General features: G+C 42.6%; 1 protein-coding gene across 2 annotated transcripts in view; it reads right to left on the reverse strand.

The window, feature by feature from the left end:
• tdrd1 (tudor domain containing 1) overlaps positions 1 to 25755 on the reverse strand; it is an 84572-nt gene that overhangs the window by 13425 nt on the left and 45392 nt on the right. For both annotated transcript variants that reach the window (XM_021575467.3, XM_021575466.3), the window contains exons 13-19: positions 20612 to 20719; positions 19689 to 19859; positions 19117 to 19380; positions 7519 to 7653; positions 3763 to 3870; positions 3406 to 3576; positions 1447 to 1857 (exon numbers count right to left, since the gene is read on the reverse strand). In XM_021575467.3, coding sequence (XP_021431142.3) covers positions 1447 to 1857; positions 3406 to 3576; positions 3763 to 3870; positions 7519 to 7653; positions 19117 to 19380; positions 19689 to 19859; positions 20612 to 20719 — 1368 coding nt within the window. The remainder of the gene's footprint in view (positions 1 to 1446; positions 1858 to 3405; positions 3577 to 3762; positions 3871 to 7518; positions 7654 to 19116; positions 19381 to 19688; positions 19860 to 20611; positions 20720 to 25755) is intronic.

Genomic DNA, 25755 nt, shown 5'->3' on the forward strand with positions numbered 1-25755 from the left:
CGGAATCTGCGAAAGCCAGCAGGAGAGTAGTTGGATCAGGTAAAAGAAAACAAATATTCTGGTTATCTAGATCTCTGGCCTGGAGGCATTGGTCTTATCGCTCTGTTTGGCCGGGCGTCCAGCTCTAGGAATTGTCTTGGTGGTTTGAAACATCTTCAATTTAAGAATGATGGAGGCCACTGCGTTCTTGGGGACCTTCAATGTAGCAGAAATGTTTTGGTACTCTTCCCAAGATCTGTGCCTCGACACAATCCTGTCTCAGAGCTCAACAGATAATTCCTTTGACCTCATGGCTTGCTTTTTGCTGACATGCACTGTCAACTGTGGGACCTTATATAGACAGGTGTGTGCCTTTCCAAAATACATCCAAATCTTTTGAATTTACCACAGGACTCCAGTTAAGTTGTAGAAACACCAAGGATGATCAATGGAAACAGGATGCACCTGAGCTCAATTTCAAGTCACATAGCAAACCCGCTGAATATTATGCAAATAAGGTAACTTGTTTTTTTTGCAAAAATTTCTAAAAACCTGTTTTCGTCTTGTAGGGTATTTGTAGGGTATATAACATTATATCTGAATGACCGACTGACGTTAATCTCCTCTTGAAACAGACTGATATCTGGGACCAATGACGTCTCACACTCTCAGAAACCCTACATGATCTTTAAGCTTTCCGTCTAGCCTATCATAACCATGCCTTGTTTTGTTGTATAGGGTATTTATTGTGTGTGGATTGATGAGGGAAAAAATATTTCAATCAATTTTAGAATACAGCTGCAACTTAAAATGTGGGAAAAGTCTAGGGGTCTGAATACTTTGTGAAGGCACTGTACATACTTATTTTGCCATAACCTTACCAATGTTTCAGGAAAAATGATAAATTACTCCTTATCAAACCACATTTACTGAATCATGATTTACTTGTATTGATGGCAGGCGTGTTGGAATTCAAGTTGATATTTATAAGTTGCGCTTGAATTTATTAGCAACAAATATTGTATGACGGCACGAGTAAAGACAAACAGGAGATATTTGATAAACATAAAAATTGTTCTTGTAAAAGTGTGTGGCACTGGCAATGTGACTGAATTAATTGGTTCAGCACTGTCATGTAAGCTCATGCTGAAATAAAATTGAGAATTGTTTGATCTGAAGGCAAGACATGGACAGACAGATGAACTGTGCAGCCAATCTTGTGCTGTTGTCCAAAAAAGTTATTTTATTACACAAGCTAGGTTTCCATCTACTTGTCGACACATTTTCAATCAAATGATACAGATTTAGTTTTGTCAACATTTAAGAAAGTCCACTGACAATTTGCTATTTCCATCAGGCTCATCATGAGTTTTTTTTATCCGACAGGTACTTGACTTTAAAAATGGTTGGATGGAAACATGGTTACAGTCTATTCTTGATACCGAAAATACAGTAAATCTAACTCACCAGATGCAGTTCCATCGGATCCAAATGGGATGGACACCGGCTGCCGAGCACTAGCCTTGCTCTGATTGTTTTTCTTGACCTGCTTCTCAGTGGGCGGCTCATTTTCATTGGCGGCTGCGGGTTTGGGTGGTCCCACACTAGTGGTGGTGTCTCTCTGAATGGCAGGCTTCTGCTGGGGGATTTTAGGGACAGTGGGAACGGATTTAGCAAGGGCCTGGCTCTGTCCAGGGGCTTTGGCCAGCTGTTCTGAGAGCAGTGTGGTGGCCACGTTTTGACCACTGCTGTCCAGTTGAAGTCCGTAGCCTCGCTCTGTGATGAAGAGGACACGTGCATGGAGCTGCTGGCCCACACACAGGGCCTGGAAGCGGACTATAGACTCAGCACTCCACTGGGGGCTCAGAGGCTCAACACCTACAGGGATTGGGGGAAGACTATTTTATAGTCATGACTTGCTATGTTTTTCCACATTGACATTTGCAACAGTTTCTCACCATATTCGTATGAGCAGGTTTGAAAACAATTACAATTTTATGAATGAGGATATCATGAACAAAATCCCAAAAATCCTGCAAATACACAAACATGTACATACAATCTTCTCTTTGTGCAAGACCGGGTTAAAAATGTTCTGTATTTACTTAACTGTATTAACTTTTTTTACTGCTCTAGTTGTTATTATTGCTTGGATAACTTTAATAATTTACATGGTCCGCACTGCACAGAACAGTAATAATGATCACTTTAGTATCACCGTGAATCATTGTAATGGTTGTTAGTGTCAATTAAGTCAGTAAGGTATGGGCTGCCAACTGGAGATTTGACATGAATTAAAATGTAATTCATTCACACACACAGTAATGGTTAATGTATAACACCAGTTAGATAACAGATAGACGGATAACGTAATAAAACATGAGATAATGTAATAAATAACCTTTCACTTTACATTATAAGTTATGCTACCACAGGTTTTTGTTACGTTATCATGGGAGTAACAACTTGATGAATAGCATTATCTTTAACTGAACATGTAGCTAATAACATAGCAAAAGCTATGTTTATGTATTACTCTGTTTATGCCAAATCGCATCTGCTCTATGTGGGGGTTGTAACCAATAGGGTCCATCTGCGTTGTCATCTCTCAGAGCAGTCAAACCTGTGTCTCTTGTTACCTTGCTATGGGGCGGCACACGTAGCCTTGAGGTTAGAGGGGCAGGCCTTTGAATCCTGGGTCTCATGGGAAAAATCTGGTGGATGTGAATCGGCAACTGGAGGGTTGCTGGTATCTAATTCTAGTTTAATCTCCTGCCGTTGTGCTCTCGAGCAAGGTACAAGCACAAAATGGTTTCAAGAAGTAATCTTTATCTCAGGGGAGTGTAAAACAAGGTTCCTCAACATGCAGGTGAGGTTCAAACCTTTGACCACCCCCTCCTAGCGGACACCCATCCGGGCACAGACTGGATTCAAAACTAGCTCTCAAGCAAGGTTACTCATCATGATACACAGCCTGTTGTGGGTCTGGCGTGTCAGGGTTTGGGTACTGTGACGTCACAAAGACAAGCTCCGGTTGAACAATGGCCAAGTAAAGAAGCGTTATAGTGGTATTTTGAAAATCTCTTTCCACTAGACCGGTTTCAGTGTGCGCTTGTGAGTTTCTATTTATGAGCATTCAGTTACTTTTGGGTGTGTGTGTATGATTGTGCACATTTCAATGTGTGCTTGCGAGTGTGTTTATATAGAAGTATTCCGGGAAGATGTGCATGAGTTTGTGTTTGTAACTAGCAGTATATGCATCAAATTGAAAGTAGTAATACATAAAAACATTCATCAAAAAAGTTATTATATTATTCATCAAAAAAGTTGTTAAATCACCGGATAATGTAATAACTTATTACATTAAAAACCTGTAAAGTTTTACAATGTAGAAAAGTTACTACTTTAACCGTCATACACACACACCTGCTAGCCAGCAGCGGATAGCCAGGAAGTGGTGTTTGAGGAGCTCGGGGGTGATCGCTCTGAGGTGGGCTTGTTCGACATCACTGGTGTTGCCATAGTCCACAAAATACACCCGGGCTTTACTGCCAGCCCACACACCCTGCACCATACCACGGTACCATGCCCCATCTCCTGTGGAGGGAGAGCACACACACCAGTATTAATTAACCATAATATACAGTTTCCGACTACATTCACTGCACCAGTAGGAGTAAGAGAGAGGGCCTTTGAGTCCTTGGTGATATTTTTACTACCCCATATAGTATGATAGATATTCAGTTCGAGTGGCGTTCGATTAATCTCGTAGTTTGTTCTTACCAGAGAACAGAGCGCAGCAGGGCTCGCCCACACTAGGGGTGAAAGGGGTGATGTCTGCCTCACAGTGCCGCTTCAGCTCAGCCCCCAGCTCCGCTAGAACCTGCAGGTCTTACAACACAAACAGATATCGCTGATGAAGCAATGTCAATTACAGTGAAAACAGGGAATGTATAAAACACATAAAAAAGGTGAATATAACGTGTACCATATTTAACCGTGTCTAACATTCAACTATTTCAAATACTTTTCTGAGTGTTTTATTAGGGAAATCAGTAAATTGAAATAAATTCAGTAGGCCCTAATACATGGATTTCACAACCGGAAATACAGATTTGCATCTATTGGTCACATAACTTTTTTTTTTTAAAAGGTAGAGGCGTAGATCAGAAAATCAGTCCGTATCTGGTGTGCCCACCATTTGCCTCATGCAGTGCTGTTGATTGTGGCCTGTGGTCCCACTCCTCTTCAATGGCTGTGCAAAGTTTCTGGATATTGCCAAGAACTCGAACAAGCTGTCCTGCACGTCTATCAAAAGCATCCCAACATGCTCAATGGGTGAAGAGTGGTGAGTATTGCAGGCCATGGAAGAACTGGGAAATTGGGTACAGATCCTTGCGACATGGGATTGTGCATTATCATGCTGAAACATGAGGTGATGGCAGCGGATGAATGGCACGACAATGTGCCTCGTCACGGCATCTCTGTGCATTCAAATTGCCATCGATAAAATGCAATTGTATCTGTTGTCCGTAGCTTATGCCTGCCCATACCATAACACCACCGAAACCATGGGCACTCTACTCACATTGTTGAAATCAGCAAACCACTCGCCCACACAAAGCCATACACAGTGTCTGCCATCTGCCCGGTATAGTTGAAACCGTAATACATCCGTGAAGAGCACACTTCTCCACCGTACCAGTAGTCATCGAAGGAGAGCATTTCCCACTGAAGTCAGTTACGACGCCGAACTGAAGTCAAGACCCTGGTGAGGATGACGAGCAAGCAGATGAGCTTCCCTGAGACAGTTTGCACAGAAATTCTTCAGTTGTGCAAATCCAGAGTTTAATCTGCTGTCCTGGTGGCTGGTCTCAGACTATAGCGCAGATGAAGCCAGTCCAGGTCCTACACATCCGGCGTGGTTACACATGGTCTGCTGTTGTGAGGCCGGTTGGTGGTACTGCCAAATTCTCTAAAACGACATTGGAGGCAGCTCATGGTAGAGAAATGAACATTCGATCTGGCAACAGCTCTGGTGGACATTCCTGCAGTCAGCATGCCAATTGCACACGCCCTCAAAACTTGAGACATATTTGGCATTGTGTTGTGTGACAAAACTGCACATTTTAGGGTGGCCTTTTGTTGTCCACAGCACAAGGTGCACCTGTGTATTGATCGTGCCGTTTAATCAGCTTCTTGATATGCCACACCTGTCAGGTGGATGGATTATCTTGGCAAAGGAGAAATGCTCACTAACAGGGATGTAAACAAAATTGTGCACAAAATTTGAGAGAAATAATATTTTTGTACATATAGAACTTGTCAGGGATCTTTTACTTCAGGTCATGAAAAGCTTGTGACCAACACTTCACATGCTGCTTTTATACTTATGTTCAGTGTACACTGCAATTGTATGTAGTGGTATAGAAGCGAAGTTTTAACTCAACATATCATCACTTAAGAAACCATATGTCATTGGAAATGCATTCTGAGGTGAGGCTCCCACAGCCTCTTTTATTTTGTATCCCTTTTACTCCATTACGTGGTATCCAATTGGTAGTTACAGTCTTGTCTCATCGCTGCAACTCCCGTACGGACTCGGAAGAGGCGAAGGTTGAGCGCTGCGCGTCCTCCGAAACACAACCCAACCAAGCCGCACTGGTTCTTGACATAATGCCCACTTAGCCCAGAAGCCAGCCACACCAATGTGTTGGGGGGAAAAACTGCATCTGGCAACCTTGTCAGCGTGCACTGCACCTGGCCTGCCACAGGAGTTGCTAGTGCCCGATGGGACAAGGACATCCATGCCGGCTAAACCCTAACCCGGACGACGCTGGGCCAATCGTGCGCCGCCCCATGGGTCTTCCGGTCGCGGCCGGCTGCGACAGAGCCTGAACTCGATCCAAGAATCTCCAGTGACACAGCAATCAAATCGAATTGTATTTGTCACATACACATGGTTAGCAGATGTTAATGCGAGTGCAGCGAAATTATTGTGCTTCTAGTTAATCTAACAAATTCACAACGACTACCTTATACACAAATGTAAAGGGATGTATAAGAATATGTACATATAAATATATGGATGGGCCATGGCCGTGCAGCATAGGCAAGATGCAGTAGATGGTATAGAATACAGAATATAAACACGAGATGAGTAATGTAGGATGTAAAGATTATTAAAGTGGCGTTATTTAAAGTTACTAGTGATATTAAAGTGGCCAGAGATTTGAGTATGTTGGCAGCAGCCACTGTTAGTGATGGCTGTTTAACAGTCTGACGGCCTTGAGATTGAAAAATATCTTCAATCTCTCGGTCCCAGCTTTGACGTACCTGTACTGACCTAACCTTCTGGATGATTTGGGGGTGAACAGGCAGTGGCTCAGTTAGTAGTTGTCCTTGATTATATTTTTGTCGTTCCTGTGACATCGGGTGCTGTAGGTGTCCTGGAGGGCAGGTAGTTTGCCCCCGATGATTCGTTGCTCAGAACGCACCAATCTCTGGAGAGCCTTGCGGTTGTGGGCGGAGCAGTTGCCGTACCAGGCGGTGATACAACCCGACATGATAGTCTCAATTGTGCAGCTGTAAAGGTTTGTGAGTGTTTATGGTGACAAGACAAATTTCATCAGCATCCTGAGGTTGAAGAGGTTCTGTTGCGCCTTCTTCACCATGTGGTCTGTGTGGGTAGAGCATTTCAGTTTGTCCGTGATGTGTATGCTGAGGAACTTTACACCTTCTCCACTACTGTCCCGTCGATGTGGATGGGGGGATGCTCCCTCTGCTGTTTCCTGAAGCCTACGATCATCTCCTTTCTTTTGTTGACGTTGAGTGAGAGGTTGTTTGCCTGATTGAATATGTCCGTAAACACACCAGCCAGCTGATCTGCGCATGCTCCAAGAACGTGGCTAGGGATGCCGCCTGGGCCGGAAGCTTGCGCGGTTTAACACGTTTGAATGTTTTACTCACGTTGGCCAGGGAGAAGGAAGTGAAGGAGAGCCCGCAGGCTTTGGTAGCAGGCCGTGTCAGTGGCACTGTATTGTCCTCAAAGCGAGCAAAGTTGGTTAATTTGTCTGGGAGCAAGACGTCGATGTCCGTGACGGGGCTGGTTTTCATTTTGTAATCCGTGTCTCTATACTGAAGCTTTGCTCTTTTGATTGCCTTGGAGGAAATAGCTCCACTGTTTGTATTCGGTCATGTTTCCAGTCGCCTTGCCATGATTAAGAGGTGATTTGCGCAATGCTGCCATCAATTCACAGTCTCTGGTTAGGGAAGGTTTAATAGTCACAGTGGCTAAAACATCACCGATGCACTTGCTAATAAACTCGTTCACCGAGAAAGTGTAATTTAGGAAGCCTTGTTCTCAGATTAGCTTTGTTAAAATCCCCAGCTACAATAAATGCAGCCTCAGCATGTATGGTTTCTGGCTTACATAGCTAGCACTGCCTTAGACCAGTGCGCCACTCAGGAGACCTACACTCCCTCATTCTAATCTAGTAAAATCTCACTCCTACTGTGAGATGTTTAGAATGCCTGTACCTTCTTGGTTATATTTGTAGCAGTAGAACTCTCCAGGATTCTCCATCACACTGACCACCAGTGCCACCATCTGGCCCTCAGTAGGAAGCTCAGCACATGTCCACTGTAGCTTCTCTGCCACAGCAGGCTTGGCCACTGCGAGACAAAGAAATGGAATAGCAAGGGTGAGATACTCCCATACAACTAAAAGGCCCCTAATTTTGAGAAGAACAGTAAACAAATGCAAGATATCACCGTCATCATTGTGGACACGCTTCAAAACTAGCAAAGTTCATCTAGCTTTGATCAATGGCCTTTTCAACAACATAGCCTTCATGCCAAACTATTGACACACTATGCAATCTATAGCCTGTCTAGCCAACCGGTTTGTTGTAGCAAAGCGTATCACATTCTTGATTCATACATAATGTGCAGGACATGCAGCAGGTATCAGTATTTGCTTTCTCAAATGGGAGCCATACATTCATCAGAATTTCACTCAGCTTGACCTGGCTGATAGCAACAGTATCTAACTGGAAGGGTCCCTTCTTAGACCAGGCAACTTTAAAGAATACCTCTTCAGTACCTCTTCAGCGCGGTGGTAAAGCCCACGGCTCCCACAACAACGCGTGTGCAGTTCCCACACATGTGGAAACAAACATGTAAATGCACTTTTTTTAGACCAATAATGATGTCAGCAAAAGACTGCAGTTAAGAACATTGGGCCAGTAACTGAAAGGTCGCTAGGTCCAATCCCCGAGCCAACTAGGTGAAAAATAAAATCTGCCAATGTGTTCTTGAGCAAGGCATTTAATCCTAATTACTCGTGTAAATCGCTCTGGATAAAAGTGTCTGCGAAATTAATAATCAAATGTACATGTAGGAATGGTAGGCTATAGACTTATGGGCACAACGAGAAATGTATACACGTTTCAACGTACAATCAGGGTTCTCCTTAGGTGATGCTGATGTAGGCCTAAAATCAAGGGTTCTCCTTAGGTGATGCTGATGTAGGCCTAAAATCAAGGGTTCTCCTTAGGTGATGCTGATGTAGGCCTAAAATCAAGGGTTCTCCTTAGGTGATGCTGATGTAGGCCTAAAATCAAGGGTTCTCCTTAGGTGATGCTGATGTAGGCCTAAAATCAAGGGTTCTCCTTAGGTGATGCTGATGTAGGCCTAAAATCAAGGGTTCTCCTTAGGTGATGCTGATGTAGGCCTAAAATCAAGGGTTCTCCTTAGGTGATGCTGATGTAGGCCTAAAATCAAGGGTTCTCCTTAGGTGATGCTGATGTAGGCCTAAAATCAAGGGTTCTCCTTAGGTGATGCTGATGTAGGCCTAAAATCAAGGGTTCTCCTTAGGTGATGCTGATGTAGGCCTAAAATCAAGGCTTATCCTTAGGTGATGCTGATGTAGGCCTAAAATCAAGGGTTCTCCTTAGGTGATGCTGATGCCTAAAATCAAGTTGGAGCGTTAAGTATTTTTGAAACACCCGTTACTGCCATTTCCTGATCTGGGGATGGGCAGTATGTGGTATTTTACGATATACCGGTGTTGATCTACGCACCAGTGTGGATTTTTATTGTACCTACTATAACGATAAGTGTGCTTGCTGAAAGCGTATTATCAAGCTGAAACTTTAAGTGTTCATATTATTGGGGGTTCAGCAGCGTAGCCCAATTGTATTAGTTGGCAAATACTTTTTCCAGTTCCGCCAATTTGATTAATAAAATGCTAATTCCCTTAAGACCTAGAAGGATGCAAATGTGCATGATTGTATAAAAGGCCATGGGTCACACGCTCTCATGTAATGCCATTTATTAGTATTGGATAGAAAACACTCTGAAGTTTCTAAAACTGTTTGAATGATGTCTGCGAGTATAACAGAACTCAAATGGCAGGCAAAAACCTGAGAAGAAATCCAAACAGGAAGTGGGAAATCTGAGGTTGGTCGATTTTCAACCCAGCCCCTATTGAATACACAGTGGGATATTGGTTATGGTGCACTTCCTAAGGCTTCCACTAGATGTAAACCGTCTTAAGAAACTTGAATGAGGCTTCTACTGTGATGTGTGGCCGGATGAGAGCTCTTTGAGTCAGTGGTTTGGCAGAGAGCCAGGTCCTGGTAATGCGCATTTCACATGATAGCGACCTGCGTTCCATGGCTTTTCTACACACAAAGGAATTCTCTGGTTGGAAGGTTATTTAAGATTTATGATAAAAACACACTAAAGATTGATTCTATACATAGTTTGAAATGTTTCTACGACCTGTAATATTTTTAAAGTTTTCGTCCGAAGTTCGGCAGGACCTGCACGAGCGTTTGGATTTGTGTACTAAACGCCCTAACAAAAGTAGCTACTTGGACATAAATAATGGACACTATCGAACTAAATCAAACATTTAATGTGGAACTGGGATTCCTGGGAGTGAATTCTGATGAAGATCAAAGGTACGGGATCATTTATAATGTTGACTCCAACATGGTGGATAAAAAATAAAAAAATCTGTCTCAGATTATTGCCTGGTTTGCTTTTTCCGTAAAGTTTTTAAAAAAATCTGACACAGCGGTTGCATTAAGGAGAGGTATATCTATTTTTCCATGTCTAACAATTGTATCTATCAACATTTATAATGAGTATTTCTGTAAATTGATGTGGCTCTCTGCAATATCACCGGATGTTTTTGGAACTAGATTTTATTTAATATATAAATATGAACTTTACCAAACAAAACATACAGTGGGGCAAAAAAGTATTTAGTCAGCCACCAATTGTGCAAGTTCTCCCACTTAAAAAGATGAGGCCTGTAATTTTCATCATAGGTACACTTCAACTATGACAGACAAAATGAGGGAAACAAATCCAGAAAATCACATTGTAGGATTTTTAATGAATTTATTTGTAAATTATGGTGGAAAATAAGTATTTGGTCACCTATAAACAAGCAAGATTTCTGGCTCTCACAGACCTGTAACTTCTTCTTTAAGAGGTCCTCTGTCCTCCACTCGTTACCTGTATTAATGGCACCTGTTTGAACTTGTTATCAGTATAAAAGACACCTGTCCACAACCTCAAACAGTCACACTCCAAACTCCACTATGACCAAGACCAAAGAGCTGTCAAAGGACACCAGAAACAAAATTGTAGACCTGCACTAGGCTGGGAAGACTGAATCTGCAATAGGTAAGCAGCTTGGTTTGAAGAAATCAACTGTGGGAGTAATTATTAGGAAATGGAAGACATACAAGACCACTGATAATCTCCCTCGATCTGGGGCTCCACGTAAGATCTCACCCCGTGGAGTCAAAATGATCACAAGAACGGTGAGCAAAAATCCCAGAACCACACGGGGGGACCTAGTGAATGACCTGCAGAGAGCTGGGACCAAAGTAACAAAGCCTACCATCAGTAACACACTACGCCGCCAGGGACTCAAATCCTGCAGTGCCAGACGTGTCCCCCTGCTTAAGCCAGTACATGTCCAGGCCCAACTGAAGTTTGCTAGAGAGCATTTGGATGATCAAGAAGATGATTGGGAGAATGTCATATGGTCAGATGAAACCAAAATATAACTTTTTGGTAAAAACTCAACTCGTCGTGTATGGAGGACAAAGAATGCTGAGTTGCATCCAAAGAACACCATACCTACTGTGAAGCATGGGGGTGGAAACATCATGCTTTGGGGCTGTTTTTCTGCAAAGGGACCAGGACGACTGATCCGTGTAAAGGAAAGAATGAATGGGGCCATGTATCGTGAGATTTTGAGTGAAAACCTCCTTCCATCAGCAAGGGCATTGAAGATGAAACGTGGCTGGGTCTTTCAGCATGACAATGATCCCAAACACACCGCACTGGGCAACGAAGGAGTGGCTTCGTAAGAAGCATTTCAAGGTCCTGGAGTGGCCTAGCCAGTCTCCAGATCTCAACCCCATAGAAAATCTTTGGAGGGAGTTGAAAGTCTGTGTTGCCCAGCAACAGCCCCAAAACATCACTGCTCTAGAGGAGATCTGCATGGAGGAATGGGCCAAAATACCAGCAAGTGTGTGAAAACCTTGTGAAGACTTACAGAAAACGTTTGACCTCTGTCATTGCCAACAAAGGGTATATAACAAAGTATTGAGATAAACTTTTGTTATTGACCAAATACTTATTTTCCACCATAATTTGCAAATAAATTCATTAAAAATCCCACAATGTGATTTTCTGGAATTTTTGTTCTCATTTTGTCTGTCATAGTTGAAGTGTACCTATGAAGTGTACCTCTCTCATCTTTATAAGTGGGAGAACTTACACAATTGGTGGCTGACTAAATACTTTTTTGCCCCACTGTACATGTATTGTGTAACATGAAGTCACCTGATGAAGAGCATCAAAGGTTAGTGATTAATTTTATATCTCTATTTGTGCTTTTTGTGACTGTTCTCCTTGGCTGGAAAAATGGCTGCATTTTTCTGTGGCTTGACCTAACATAATCGTTTGTGGTGCTTTTGCTGTAAAGTTGTTTTGAATTTGGCGCCCTGCACTTTCATTGGCTGTTGTCATATCGATCCCGTTAACGGGATTGCAGCCCTAAGAAGTTATAACGCTCCACAAACTGTGGGACCTAGAAACATGAAATTCTGTACATACACAACATGGCCAAACGTCTGTCGCGAAGTGGTAGGCCACATACAGTGGTTTGCAAAATAATTAATCCCCCTTTGCGTTTTTCCTATTTTGTTGAGTTAAACTGTAATTGAAATGGATTTTTATTGGATTTCATGTCATGGACATACACAAAATAGTCCAAATTGGTGAAGTGAAATGGAAAAATACTTCTTTAGGGTAGAAATAATAACTTGTGACTAGGGGGCAGTATTTTCATTTTTGGAAAAATAACGTTCCCGTAGTAAACATGATATTTTGTCAGGACAAGATGCTAGAATATGTATATAATTGACAGCTTAGGATAGAAAACACTCTAAAGTTTCCAAAACTATAACAGACCTGATATTGCAGGCGAAAGCCTGAGAAAAATCTAATCCGGAAGTGACTCATCTTTTGAAAGCTCTGCGTTCCAATGCATCCCTATTGAGCAGGCTATCAACCAGATTACTTTTTCTCCATATTCCCCAAGGTGTCTACAGCATTGTGACGTAGTTTTATGCATCTATGTTGAAGAATACCCGTGAGCGGCTACATTGCGCAAGTGGTCACCTGATGGCTCCCAGAGTGATTCTCGCGTAAAATACAGAGGTAGCCATTATTCCAATCGGTCCTACTGAAAAACCAATTGTCCTGGTGGATATATTATCGAATAGATATTTGAAAAACACCTTGAGGATTGATTATAAACAACGTTTGCCATGTTTCTGTCGATATTATGGAGCTAATTTGGAATATTTTTGGGCGTTTTCGTGACGGCGATTTCTCAGCCAAACGTGAAGAACAAACGGAGCTATTTCGCCTACAAAAATAATATTTTTGGAAAAAAGGAACATTCCCAATCTAACTGGGAGTCTCGTGAGTGAAAACATCCAAAGCTCATCAAAGGTAAACGATTTAATTTGATTGCTTTTCTGATTTCCGTGACCAAGTTACCTGCTGCTAGCTGGACAAAATGCTAGGCTATCGATAAACTTACACAAATGCTTGTCTAGCTTTGGCTGTAAAGCATATTTTGAAAATCTGAGATGACAGGGTGATTAACAAAAGGCTAAGCTGTGTCTCAATAAATTTCACTTGTGATAGTCATGAATAGGAATATTTTCTAGGAATATTTATGTCCGTTGCGTTATGCTAATTAGTGTCAGTCGATGATTACGCTCCCGGACCCGGGCTGGGGAGTTAGAGGTTCAATTATTTTCACGTCCGGATGAAAATCGTGCCCAGAGTAAACTGCCTGCTCCTCAGGCCCAGATGCTAGGATATGCATATTATTAGTATATTTGGATAGAAAACACAAAAGTTTCTAAAGCTGTTTGAATGATGTCTGACTATAACATAACTCATATGGCAGGCGGAAACCTGAGAAAAATCCAACCAGGAAGTGGGAAATCTGAGGTTTGTAGTTTTTCAAGTGATTGCCTATCCAATATACAGTGTAAATAGGGTCAGATTGCACTTCCTATGGCTTCCACTAGATGTCAACAGTCTTTAGAATGTTGTTTCATGCTTCTACTGTGAAAGGGGAGCGAATAAGAGCTGTTTCAACCAGTAGTCTGGCTGAAAGCCTCGAGTTGTTGATCGCGCACGGCCGTGAGCGCGAGCTCCGTTCCCTTTCATTTCTAATGACAAAGGAATTGTCCGGTTGGAATATTATCGAAGATTTATGATAAAAACATCCTAAAGATTGATTCTATACATCGTTTGACATGTTTCTACAAACTGTAATGGAACTTTTTTAACTTTTCGTCTGGACTTAGTGCCCGAGCCTTGTGCATTTGGATTACTGGACTAAACATGCAAACAAAAAGGAGGTATTTGGACATAAAGATGAACTTTATCGTCTAACATTGAGACCTGGGAGTGCCATCAGATGAAGATCATCAAAGGTAAGTGATTTAATTTGAACGCTATTTCGGACTTTTCTCCTTGGTTGGAAAATGGCTTTATGGTCTTCTGTGGCTAGGCGCTGACCTAACATAATAGCATGGTGTGCTTTTGCCGCCTTTTTGAAATCTGACACAGTGGTTGCATTAAGGAGAAGTGTATTTTTAATCGTATGTATAACACTTGTATCTTTCATCAATGTTTATTATGAGTATTTCTGTAATTTGATGTGGCTCTCTGCACTTTCACCGGATGTTTGTTTGAGACAATGCATTTCTGAACATAACCTCATTTGAAATTGGTGTTTAATCGCTATTTTTGACTTTTGTGAGGGCTCTCCTTGGCTGGAAAATGCCGTAAAGCCGATTTGAAATCGGACACTGTGGCTGGATTTACAAGAAGTTTATCTTTAAAATGGTGTGAAATACTTGTACGTTTGAGGAATTTTAATTATGGGATTTCTGTTGTTTTGAATTTGGCGCCCTGCAATTTCACTGGCTGTTGTCGAGGTGGGACGCTAGCGTCCCACATATCCCAGAGAAATTAACAGCTGGTGCGCAACCTCTAATAAGGAAGTCAAGGTTCTGCTCGCCCGAGTTCACATATCTTATGATTAGCTATAGACCTTACTATTTACAAACCGATGCTGGCATTAAGACAACACTCAACAAGCTGTATAGAGCCATATGCAAACAAGAAAAGGCTCATCCAGAGGCGGCGCTCCTAGTGGCCGGTGATTTTTATGCAGGGATACTGAAATGAGTCTTACCTCAATGCTACCAGCATGTTACCTGTGCAACTAGAGGCGAAAAAAACTCTAGATCACCTTTACTCCACAGAGAAACAAAACTATCAATAACTCTATCCTTCTGATTCCTGTCACCTTCCAACACGACAAAGACCCAAAGCACAGAGCCAAGACAATGCAGGAGTGGCTTCGGGACAAGTCTCTGAATGTCCTTGAGTGGCCCAGCCATAGCCCTGACTTGAATCCGATTGAACGTCTCTGGAGAGACCTGAAAAAAGCTGTGCAGCGACACTCCCCATCCAACCTGACAGAGCTTGAGAGGATTTGCAGAGAAGAATGGGAGAAACAGGGTTAATCGTCTGAATACTTATGTAAATGTGGGGAAGAACGGAGCCGGATGGGTGGCTGCCTTTTTACGGGCTCCTAACAAAATGTGTTATTTTGTTTATTTTTTGAATTTTAAAACTAATTGTGTACATGATGTTGCTGCTACCGTCTATTATGGCCAAAAAGAGCTTCTGGACATCAGAACAGCGATTACTCACCTTGAACTGGACAAAGATTTTTTCTTTAATGAGTCCGACGCGAAGAATATAGCGCTTTCTCAAGACAGGGCTCAAATCCCTGTCATTCGCAAGAAGTAAAGAAGGAGAAAACGGGGGCGTAGGTCAGGGTGCTTCGTGAGAATTCGGAGGCGAGTGTGTAAACTACCATCAGTACTATTGGCCAACGTGCAATCATTGGAAAATAAACTTGACGATCTACGATTAAGACTATCCTATCAAAGGGACATTAACTGTAATATCTTACGTTTCAGAGTCGTGGTTGAACGAAGACGCAGATAATATAGAGCTTGCTGGGTTTTCTGTGCATTGGCAGGACATAGCAGCTACGTCTGTAAAGACAAGGGGTGTGGCTTGTGTCAATAACAGCTGGAGCATGATGTCTAATATTAAAGATGTATTTAATATGAGGTAGAGTAACTCATGATAAGCTGTAGACCACACTATCTACCAAGAAAGTTATCTATGCTGACAATAAGACCGCACTCAATGAGCTGTATAAGGCCATATGCAAAGAATAAGCTAATTCAGAAGCTGCGCTCCTAGTGGCCGGGGACTTTAATGCAGGGAAACTTAAATCCGTTTTACCTCATTTCTACAAACATGTCACATCTGCAACCAGAGAGAGAAAATATTAATAAATAAAACTCTAGATCACCTGTACTCCACACACACAAATATACAAAGCTATCCCTCGCCCCCTCCATTTGGCTAATCTGACCATAAATCTATCCTCCTGATTCCTGGTTATAAGCAAAAACTAACGCAGGAGTTAAGAGTGAATCGCTCAATACGGAAGTAATCAGATGACGCGGATGCTACAGGACTGTTTTGCTAGCAGACTGGAATATGTCCCGGGATTCATCCAATGGCATTGAGGAGTATACCACCTCAGTCACCGGCTTCATCAATAAGTGCATCCTTGACTTCCTGACGGGCCACCCCCAGGTGGTAAGGGTAGGCAACAACACATCTGCTATGCTGATACTCAACACTGGGGCCCCTCAGGGGTGCGTGCTTAGTCTCCTCCTGTACTCACTGTTCACCCATGACTGCGTGGCCATACACGACTCAAACACCATCATTAAGTTTGCTGACGACACAACAGTGGTAGGACTGATCACCGACAACAATGAGACGGCCTTTAGGGAGGAGGTCAGAGACCTGGCAGTGTGGTGCAAGGACAACGATCTTCCCCTCAATGTGAGCAAGACAAAGGAGCTGATCATGAACTATAGGAAAAGGAGAGCCGAAAAGGCCCCCATTAACATCGATGGGGCTGAAGTGGAGCGGGTCGAGAGTTTCAAGTTCCTTGGGATCCACGTCACCAACAAACTATCATGGTCAAAACACACTAAGACAGTTGTGAAGAGGGCACAACAATATATTTTCCCCTTCATGGGTCCCCAGATCCTCAACAAGTTCTACAGCTGAAGAGCTCAAGAGCATCTTGACCGGTTGCATCGCCGTCTGGTATGGCAACTGCTCGGTATCTGACCGTAAGGCTCTACAGAGGGTAGTGCATATGACCCAGTACATCACTGCGGACAAGCTTCCTGCCTTCCAGGACCTATATACTAGGCAGTGTCAGAGGATGGTCCCCAAAAAATTGTCAAAGACTCCAGTCACCCAAGTCATAGACTGTTCTCTCTTACCGCACGGCAAGCGGTACCGGAGCATCAAGTCTAGGACCAAAATGCTCCTTAACAGCTTCTACCCCCAAGCCATAAGACTGCTGAACAATTAATCAAATGGCCACCAGGGCTATTTACATTGACCACCCCACCCCCCTTGTTTTTACACTGCTGCTACTTGCTGTTTATTATTATCTATGCATAGTCACTTTACTCCTACCTACATGTACAAATTACCTCAACTAACCTGTACCCCCACACATTGACCTACGGTAACCCCTGTATATAGCCCTGTTATTGTTATTTTATTGTGTGTTACTTTTTATTTTATACTTAGTTTATTTTGTAAATATTTTCTTAACTCTATTTCTTGAACTGCATTCTTGGTTAATGGCTTGTAAAGTAAGGATTTCACCGGCCCTAGTGACAAATACAATTTTATTTGAAATGTGATATTTCAGTTATTTTCTTATACCTTTACTAACATCTCTTAAAATCTGTTTTTTGCTTTGTCATTATGGGGTATTGTGTGTCGATTTAAAACAAACAATTTAATACAATTTAGAATAAGGCTGGAACTTAACAAAATGTGGAAAATGTCAAGGTGCCTGAATTCTTTCCAAATGCACTGTATGAGAGGCCTGTGTTTACCATAGTCCTTATTTTCAGCATTGATCCAAAACCCCTAAAAAAAACATTTATTTCCCCATAGGCTTTGACCAACGAGCCATGGCGGAGTTAGGCTGTTTCACAATTTTGACTTTGTTATGCATTTAAATAGTTGAATGTGTGATAACACATTTAGGTGACGACTAAACCAGATATGGTTTTTCCATTGGGATTTGGTTGTGCTTTTAGATGGTTGAAAGCATAGTGATGACACATTGGAAATTCAATCTTATTGATCAACCAAATATCACCCAATTGTCCATGTTGAAATTACATGGTGTGCCGAATGGGCCACTACTACCACTTTTAGGGGCCAATACAAAACATTTCCTAAATTCTAGACCTCAGTTGAATCTGGTAACAAATGTTGTGGCTGTTGAACAAGTTGAGGAGACTAAATTACTTGGTGTTACCTTAGATTGTAAACTGTCATGGTCAAAACATATAGATTCAATGGTTGTAAAGATGTGGAGAGGTCGGTCCGTAATAAAGAGATGCTTTGCTTTTTTGACACCACACTCCAAAAAGCAAGTCGTACAGGCTTTAGTTTTGTCTCATTTCGATTGTCTAGTCATGTGGTCGAGTGCTGCAAGTAAAGCCCTAGTTAAGCTGCAGCTGGCCCAGAACAGAGCGGCATGTCTTGCTCTTCAAGAGCCTTCAAGGGCTAATATGAATACTATGCATGCCAGTCTCTCTTGGCTAAGAGCTGAAGACTGACTGCATCACTTCTTTCTATAAGAAACATTAATGAAAATCCCAAATTGTTTGCAGTCAATTTACACACAGCTCTGACACACACACACACTTATCCCACCAGACATGCCACCAGGGGTCTTTTCATAGTCAACAAATTCAAGAAAGCATACAGTATTATATATAGCCCTTATTGCATGGAACTTCCTTCCATTTAATTTTGCTCAAATAAACAGCAAACCTGGTTTCAAAAAACAGAAAGCAACACCTCTCCCCTATTTGACCTAGTTAGATTGTGTGTATGTTTTAATAAGGAGGCTACGTGTGCCTATTTTAAATTGATGTAGTTCTGTCCTTGAGCTGTTCTAGTCTATTAATATTCTGTATTATGTCATGTTTCATGTGGAACTCAGGAAGACTAGATAAATCTTTCGCGACAGCTAAATAAATATCAAATTCACCATTGGGTGTTTGTACCCTGGCGCAAATGTCTCTTTCTCCTCACTAAATAAATGAGATCGAAGTTGACAATTGTACATGTGACTTCATGATTGAATTTCAATTAACTGAATGAAGAGGGTGAAATATATTGTTGCTAAATAAAGAAGGATCAAGCATGAGGTTGCCCATGCATTTACCCCACTGAGTTAATCATTAGCTGCTAGATCACAAACTCTTAACATGATCTTGTTACTAGTTAGCACCATATTGATGACTTTAATGCTAAATGAGTACAGCAGAAACACTGCCGTACAGGTTGGCAGGTCTGACTTCTAGTTACCATGAGATGATTCTATCCAGGCTCCTTCCGCCTGCCCCTTCGTGGTGGGCTCTTCGTCCTGATGGTTGGAAGGCAAGGCGTAACCTGTGGCGACCAGCATCTCAGCCACATTGCCCTGGGGGTCGCTGGCCTCGTCGATCATGGCCACCAGCGCCATACCCTCCCGCTCGCCCAGGATCTCTACCCGCAGGAATCGGTTGCACACCATCCGCCTGAGCATCAGCACAGTCTCCTCTGACCAGACCTCTGCTGTGGGACGCACTCCTATAGGGGGAGGGGTGGGATTGTGTGTGTAACAGGCAATAATTTTTTATTTAATGTGATGAGTTTGTAAGTGATCAGGTTAACACCACCACTATCCGTAAAACAATTTAATGCACTAGAGATTCCTTTGAGTTTGAGACGAAAAGGAAGGAATCAAAAAGTCATGAAATGGCAATACATTTCTTTAGTTGCTATAAGGTTGTTATTGACACCTTGGACAAATGGAATGACACATGAATAGATGTTGCCAGAAAAGCAGAAATTCCAGATGAATCAATACATTGAATTGAACATGTAATAGGTCATACCTGCCAGGGCACAAGGGATGGCCTGCATTGGCAGGGCTAGGAGTTCAGAGCTGATAGAACACAGGCGACTCAGCTCCACCTCCTCTGAGTTGCCAAAGTCAATGTAGCCTACACACACCTTCTCTTCAGATGAGTAGGCCAGCACTTTGGCCCTGTACCACTGGTTGTCCTCTGGGAAGGTACACACGAAGAGAGATTGTCATAGAAAATTGCATTATGCTTGTTTTATTCGACAGAACAGAATATTCTCTTAACTATTGTGTGTGTGTGTTCTACTGAGGATTGGCCTCTATGAGATAAACACTGACAGAGGAGATTTACGATGTCTTTTGGGTGATAAAATCAAAAGAGCATTTCAGAAAACATGAGCTAATGGTTCTGTTCTATGCCGTACCAGGGAGAGACGGCTCCAGTTTGGAGTAGGAGGGCCATACACGGGTCTTTACAATGACACAGCAGTAAATGTCTGCTATGTTTTATAGATATCTTTCATACAAATCTTAACCTTTGCGAACTGTTCCTAAGATCTGCGGTTCGTCATGTAAGTTGAAAGGGGTGTATCTTGGCTATAGAAGATATTTGTACTTTTCTGTTGGTACTTTCAATGGTTCATTAGAGATAGCGCATCATTAAAAGTCAAAAAGGATATGGCAAAGCTCTTATTAAAGATGTAGTTTAAGTAGAACTCTGACTGGTGTGTGAAGTTTGGAACTCTCCCCATTTGTTATGCAGAAATATGCCACCACAAGATCACTACCAACCGCGATGAGATCATTGGCTGGCAATGCTCCACAAATTTCCTCAACCAGGTCAAGATTAAGATCAAAGGAGAGAGCTCATCATATGTCCTTTATCTGACCGTGTATGTACCCTGAGTGAATGTGAGTACTCTAGCCTGAAACAGAATTAGAGAGTGTCCTTACCATAGAATAGGGAGCAGCACACTGTGCCAGGGGCAGGTCTGAAGTTTTGGCTGGCTGGGGCCTGAGAGCAGTGGTCTCTCAGTTTCAGATGCAGCTCCTGGATCACACCTGTACAGACATACAACACTCAGCACCCATGATACAAGAGACTGAATCACCTCCACAGGGTTACATTCAATTCACTAGGGCACATTAAAGCAAAAGGTTTTAAAAACTGTTTTTTATCAGTACCTCCTAGGGTTGCAAACAGGGATGCATGATATATCGGTGAACATATCGGGAAAGATATCGGAATCGGACGATAATAGCTAAAAATGCCAAAAATCAGTATCGGCCCGATGATTTTAAAAACCGATGTCAAAGCTCCCGTGCATATGACGTAGGTACATGACGCCACGTAAAATGTTGCGCTACAGGTGCAACACAGCATTCCCGAACCTAAACCACAATGTCTGCTGTGTGGATTGAGCAGTCAACAAGTAGAGCAGTCATTTGTGAGAGGAAGACAATTTCAGCGAGACAACTCAAAGGCGAAATCCATTAAGGCCAAGATAATGGAATTCATTGCCCTTGACAATCAACCGTTCTCTGTCGTGAATGATGTTGGCTTTCGCCGACTGGACGAGCACCGTTACACACTACCAAGTGCGCTATTTTTCAGATGTTGCCCTACCGGAGTCACACAGTAATAGTGTCACTGCTATTAGCTTCACGGCATACTATGGAACGCCGATTGGGTCTTTGCGTGTTAAGAAAGATACAGTAGCACTGTCAAAGCTGTACAAAAAAAGTCTGCAAACAAGCAAACCCTGGCCACGAACGATGTGTTTACAATACCACGTTGGTAATAAAGCATAATTTGTTGTTTCGACCGCAACTTCTGGGGTAGCTAGCTTCAGCTTGGTACCTAACTAACACCAATACAACCAGCTTGAAAACAATGACCTGTAGAAACGGCAGTCATGTTCATTATTCTTAGCAATGATTTAAGAATCCTTGTGAGTAAGTATTAGCAAGGTTGCCACTTGTTGTTCACCTATTGAAATTGAACTTCAGTTCATGAAAATAAATAGATAGCCAGCTACTTAACCCTGTTGCCCAAAGCTAACGTTATAAGCAGCCAGCTAGCTTCATCTGGCTAGTGAGGCTTGACCGGACCGCGATGTGAAGCAAGGCACAATAAGGATTAGGCACAATAGTGGAATTTACGGGTTGCCTTCAAAATAAAATTGCCATTGACAGTGATGCAAATTAATACAAATAGTAGAATTATGCAAACTTTTATTTTGAAGGCTAACCGCAAAGTTCAATACTGTGGCTAGCTTTACAGATGGGTCCGACCGCCATTAATCAAATAAGAACTGTCTTATAAATTAGGGTTGTTTGAGATGACACCTAGATGTCGTTTTGCTAAGTTTTTGGGGAAGAACATTGTTTGCATCCATAAACTAGCTAACTTTGACCAGCACTGTAGGTGCGCGAGACAACTTTACCAGCATCATAGCATACGTATCGATGAATCGTTGTGACATTAAATACGAGTGATAGATTAATCTATGTGTAGTAACTACATAAAACATGTATGAATGTGTTAAATGTGACATGCAGTCATATTCAGGTCCTAATTGGTCAACAAGCTTATTTGATAAGTGTATATTTTTCCGACAGGCAAAGACCCAAACGGTGTTCCATAGAAATCCTGGTTGAGAATGAAACGACTGAACAAACAAACAACGAAACAGCACCGCAAGTGAGTGAAATAAATAGGTTTTGATGATATTTTACTGGTAATGGGGACATAAGTAAATGCCCCAAAAATAACTCTTTGGTCTGTGCGTTGTGTCTAACCTTTACTTAACTAGACAAGTCAGTTAAGAACAAGTTCTTATTTACAATGACGGCTACCCCGGCCAAACCCGGACGACACAGGGGCAATTGTGCACCGCCCTATGGGACTCCCAATCAAGGCCGGATGTGATACAGCCTAGATTGGAACCAGGGACTGTAGTGACGCATCGGAGATGCAGTGCCTTAGACCGCTGCATCCATGTGTGTTCTAAATAGTTAACTGTACTAGAATGCTTAAAACAGCAGCAAAAATGTTAAATATCGGTATCGGTTTTTTTTGGTAAGGAAAGTATCAGATATTGGTATCGGCAAAAAATGTCATATCGGTGCATCACTAGTTGCAAAGGAAACTTTGCAGATATTCTCTATGGGGAGTTAAGCCCTGGAATTTGTGGAATTTTACTTAAAATGTTATTTTTTTTTAAGTTCTAACAGCGAACCTTTTTTTTTCTTGTGGCATTATTTGGTTAAAACAATCCCCTATTCAATGGAATTGCAACCCTCTGCATGCACAGTGCATTCTTCCATCACATGTACAGCTAATTCCCAAGATTTTGCACACTAATGAGATGCTATTGAGCCCACACCACTACACTGTCTGAGCCAAGGACTACATGCTATCTGGTAAGTTTTGATTAAAATACTGGGTGGGTAAATAAACTCAGAAAAAAAACCGTCCTCTCACTGTCAACAGTGTTAATTTCAGCAAACTTAACACGTGTAAATATTTGTATAAACATAAGATTCAACAACTGAGACAAACTGAACAAGTTCCACAGACATGTGACTAACAGAAATGGAATAATGTGTCCCTGAACAAAGGGGGGTCAAAATCAAAAGTAAGTCAACGCAGCTGGTGGCAACACCCGACACTAAGCACTACAGTGCATCTCATCCTCATGGACTGCACCAGATTTGCCAGGTCTTGCTGTGAGATGTTACCCCACTCTTCCACCAAGGCACCTGCTAGTTCCAAGACATTTCCGGGGGGGGGGGAATGGGCCTCGCCCTCCAATCCAGCAGGTCCCAGACGTGCTCAATGGGATTGAGATCCGGGCTCTTCGCTGGCCATGGCAGAACACAGATTCCGGTCTTGCAGGAAATCACACACAGAACAAACAGCATGGCTGGTGGCATTGTCAAGCTGGAGGGTCATGTCAGGATGAGCCTGCAGGAAGGGTACCACATGAGGGAGGAGGATGTCTTCCCTGTAACGCAGTGAGATTGCTTGCAATGACAACAAGCTCAGTCCGATGATGCTGTGAAACACTGCCCCAGACCATGACGGACCCTCCAGCTCCAAATCGATCCCGCTCCAGAGTAGAGGCCTCGGTGTAACGCTCATTCCTTCGACGATAAATGCGAATCTGACCATCACATAAAACCACGACTCGTCAGTGAATAGCACTTTTTGCCAGTCCTGTCTGGTCCAGCGACGATGGGTTTGTGTCCATAGGCAACGTTGTTGCCGGTGATGTCTGGTGAGGACCTGCCTTACAATAGGCCTACAAGCCCTCAGTCCAGCCGATTGCAGACAGTCTGCACACTGATGGAGGGATTGTGCATTCCTGGTCTAACTCGGGCAGTTGTTGCCATCCTGTACCTGTCCCGCAGGTGTGATGTTCCTGTGTAGTTTTTTGTTACACGTGGTCTGCCACTGCGAGGACCATCAGCTGTCCGTCCCGTCTCCCTGTAGCACCGTTTTAGGCGTCTCGTAGTACGGACATTACAATTTATTGCCCTGGCCACATCTGCAGTCCTCATCTATCTTTTGGTGTTTTTCAGTCAGTAGAAAGGCCTCTTTAGTGTCCTAATTTTTCATTACTGTGACCTTAATTGCCTACCGTCTGTAAACTGTTAGTGTCTTAACTACCGTTCCACATTGTTCATTGAACAAGCATGGGAAACAGATTTTCTATGGGGTTGAGATCTGGAGACTGGCTAGGCCACTCCAGGACCTTGAAATGCTTCTTACGAAGCCACTCCTTCGTTGCCCAGTGCGGTGTGTTTGGGATCATTGTCATGCTGAAAGACCCAGCCACGTTTCATATTCAATGCCCTTGCTGATGGAAGGAGGTTTTCACTCAAAATCTCACGATACATGGCCCCATTCATTCTTTCCTTTACACGGATCAGTCCTGGTCCCTTTGCAGAAAAACAGCCCCAAAGCATGATGTTTCCACCCCCATGCTTCACAGTAGGTATGGTGTTCTTTGGATGCAACTCAGCATTCTTTGTCCTCCATACACGACGAGTGCCACAAAAAGGGAAAATTTGAATTGGCTCAGAACAGGGCAGCACGGCTGGCTCTTGGATGTACACAGAGAGCTAATATTAATAGCTCTCTCCCCAAGCATGTCAATCTCTCCTGGCTCAAAGTGGAGAGATTGACTTCATCATTACTTGTATTTATAAGAGGAAGTATTGACATGTATGCACAGAGCTGTCCGTTTGAACTACTGCCGCACAGCTCAGACACCCAAGCATACCACACAAGACATGCCACCAGAGGTCTCTTCACAGTCTTCAAGTCCAGAACAGAATATGGGAAGCACACAGTACTACATAGAGCCACGACTACATGGACATCTATTCCACATCAAGTAACTCAAGCTAGCAGTAAAATTTGATTTAAAACAGGTAAATATACACCTTATGGAACAATGGGGACTGTGAAGAGACACACAAAAAGGTACAGACCCATTCATACACACACGATAACACAGATTTTTTACTGTATATATGTGGTAGTGGTGGAGTAGGGGCGTGAGGGCACACTGATTTTGGAATTTGAAATCTGATGAGCAGGTGTCCACATACTTTGTCATGTAGTGTAACAGTCTAGTCACATCTACAGTATACACATGTAGAGACAGCAGTCACTACCAAGTGGACAAGAGTCAATGTACTACAGTAGTGGAGGCTCCTTAAAGGTGGTAAATAAAGAGGAAAACATAAACATGTATTTTTAGATAACACTATACTAAATATACTCGCGTCAACAAATATTGCAACAAAAAAAGTCTAGTAGCCGCAACAGCACTCTGTAGAGTAGCACCATGGTGTAGCCGTTGGACAGCTAGCTTCCGTCCTCCTCTGGGTACATGGACTTCAATATAAAACCTAGGAGGCTCAAGGTTCTCACCCTCTTCCATACACTCACACAGTAATTATGACGACTTCCAGAGGACATCCTCAAACCTATCAGAGCTCTTGCAACATGAACTGACATATTGTCCACCCAATCAAAGGATCAGATAATCTAGTACTGAAAGCATAAGCTACAGCTAGCTAGC

Source organism: Oncorhynchus mykiss, chromosome 20 (assembly GCF_057628025.1).
Source record: "Oncorhynchus mykiss isolate SJ-2025 chromosome 20, ASM5762802v1, whole genome shotgun sequence".
Lineage (NCBI taxonomy): Eukaryota > Metazoa > Chordata > Actinopteri > Salmoniformes > Salmonidae > Oncorhynchus > Oncorhynchus mykiss.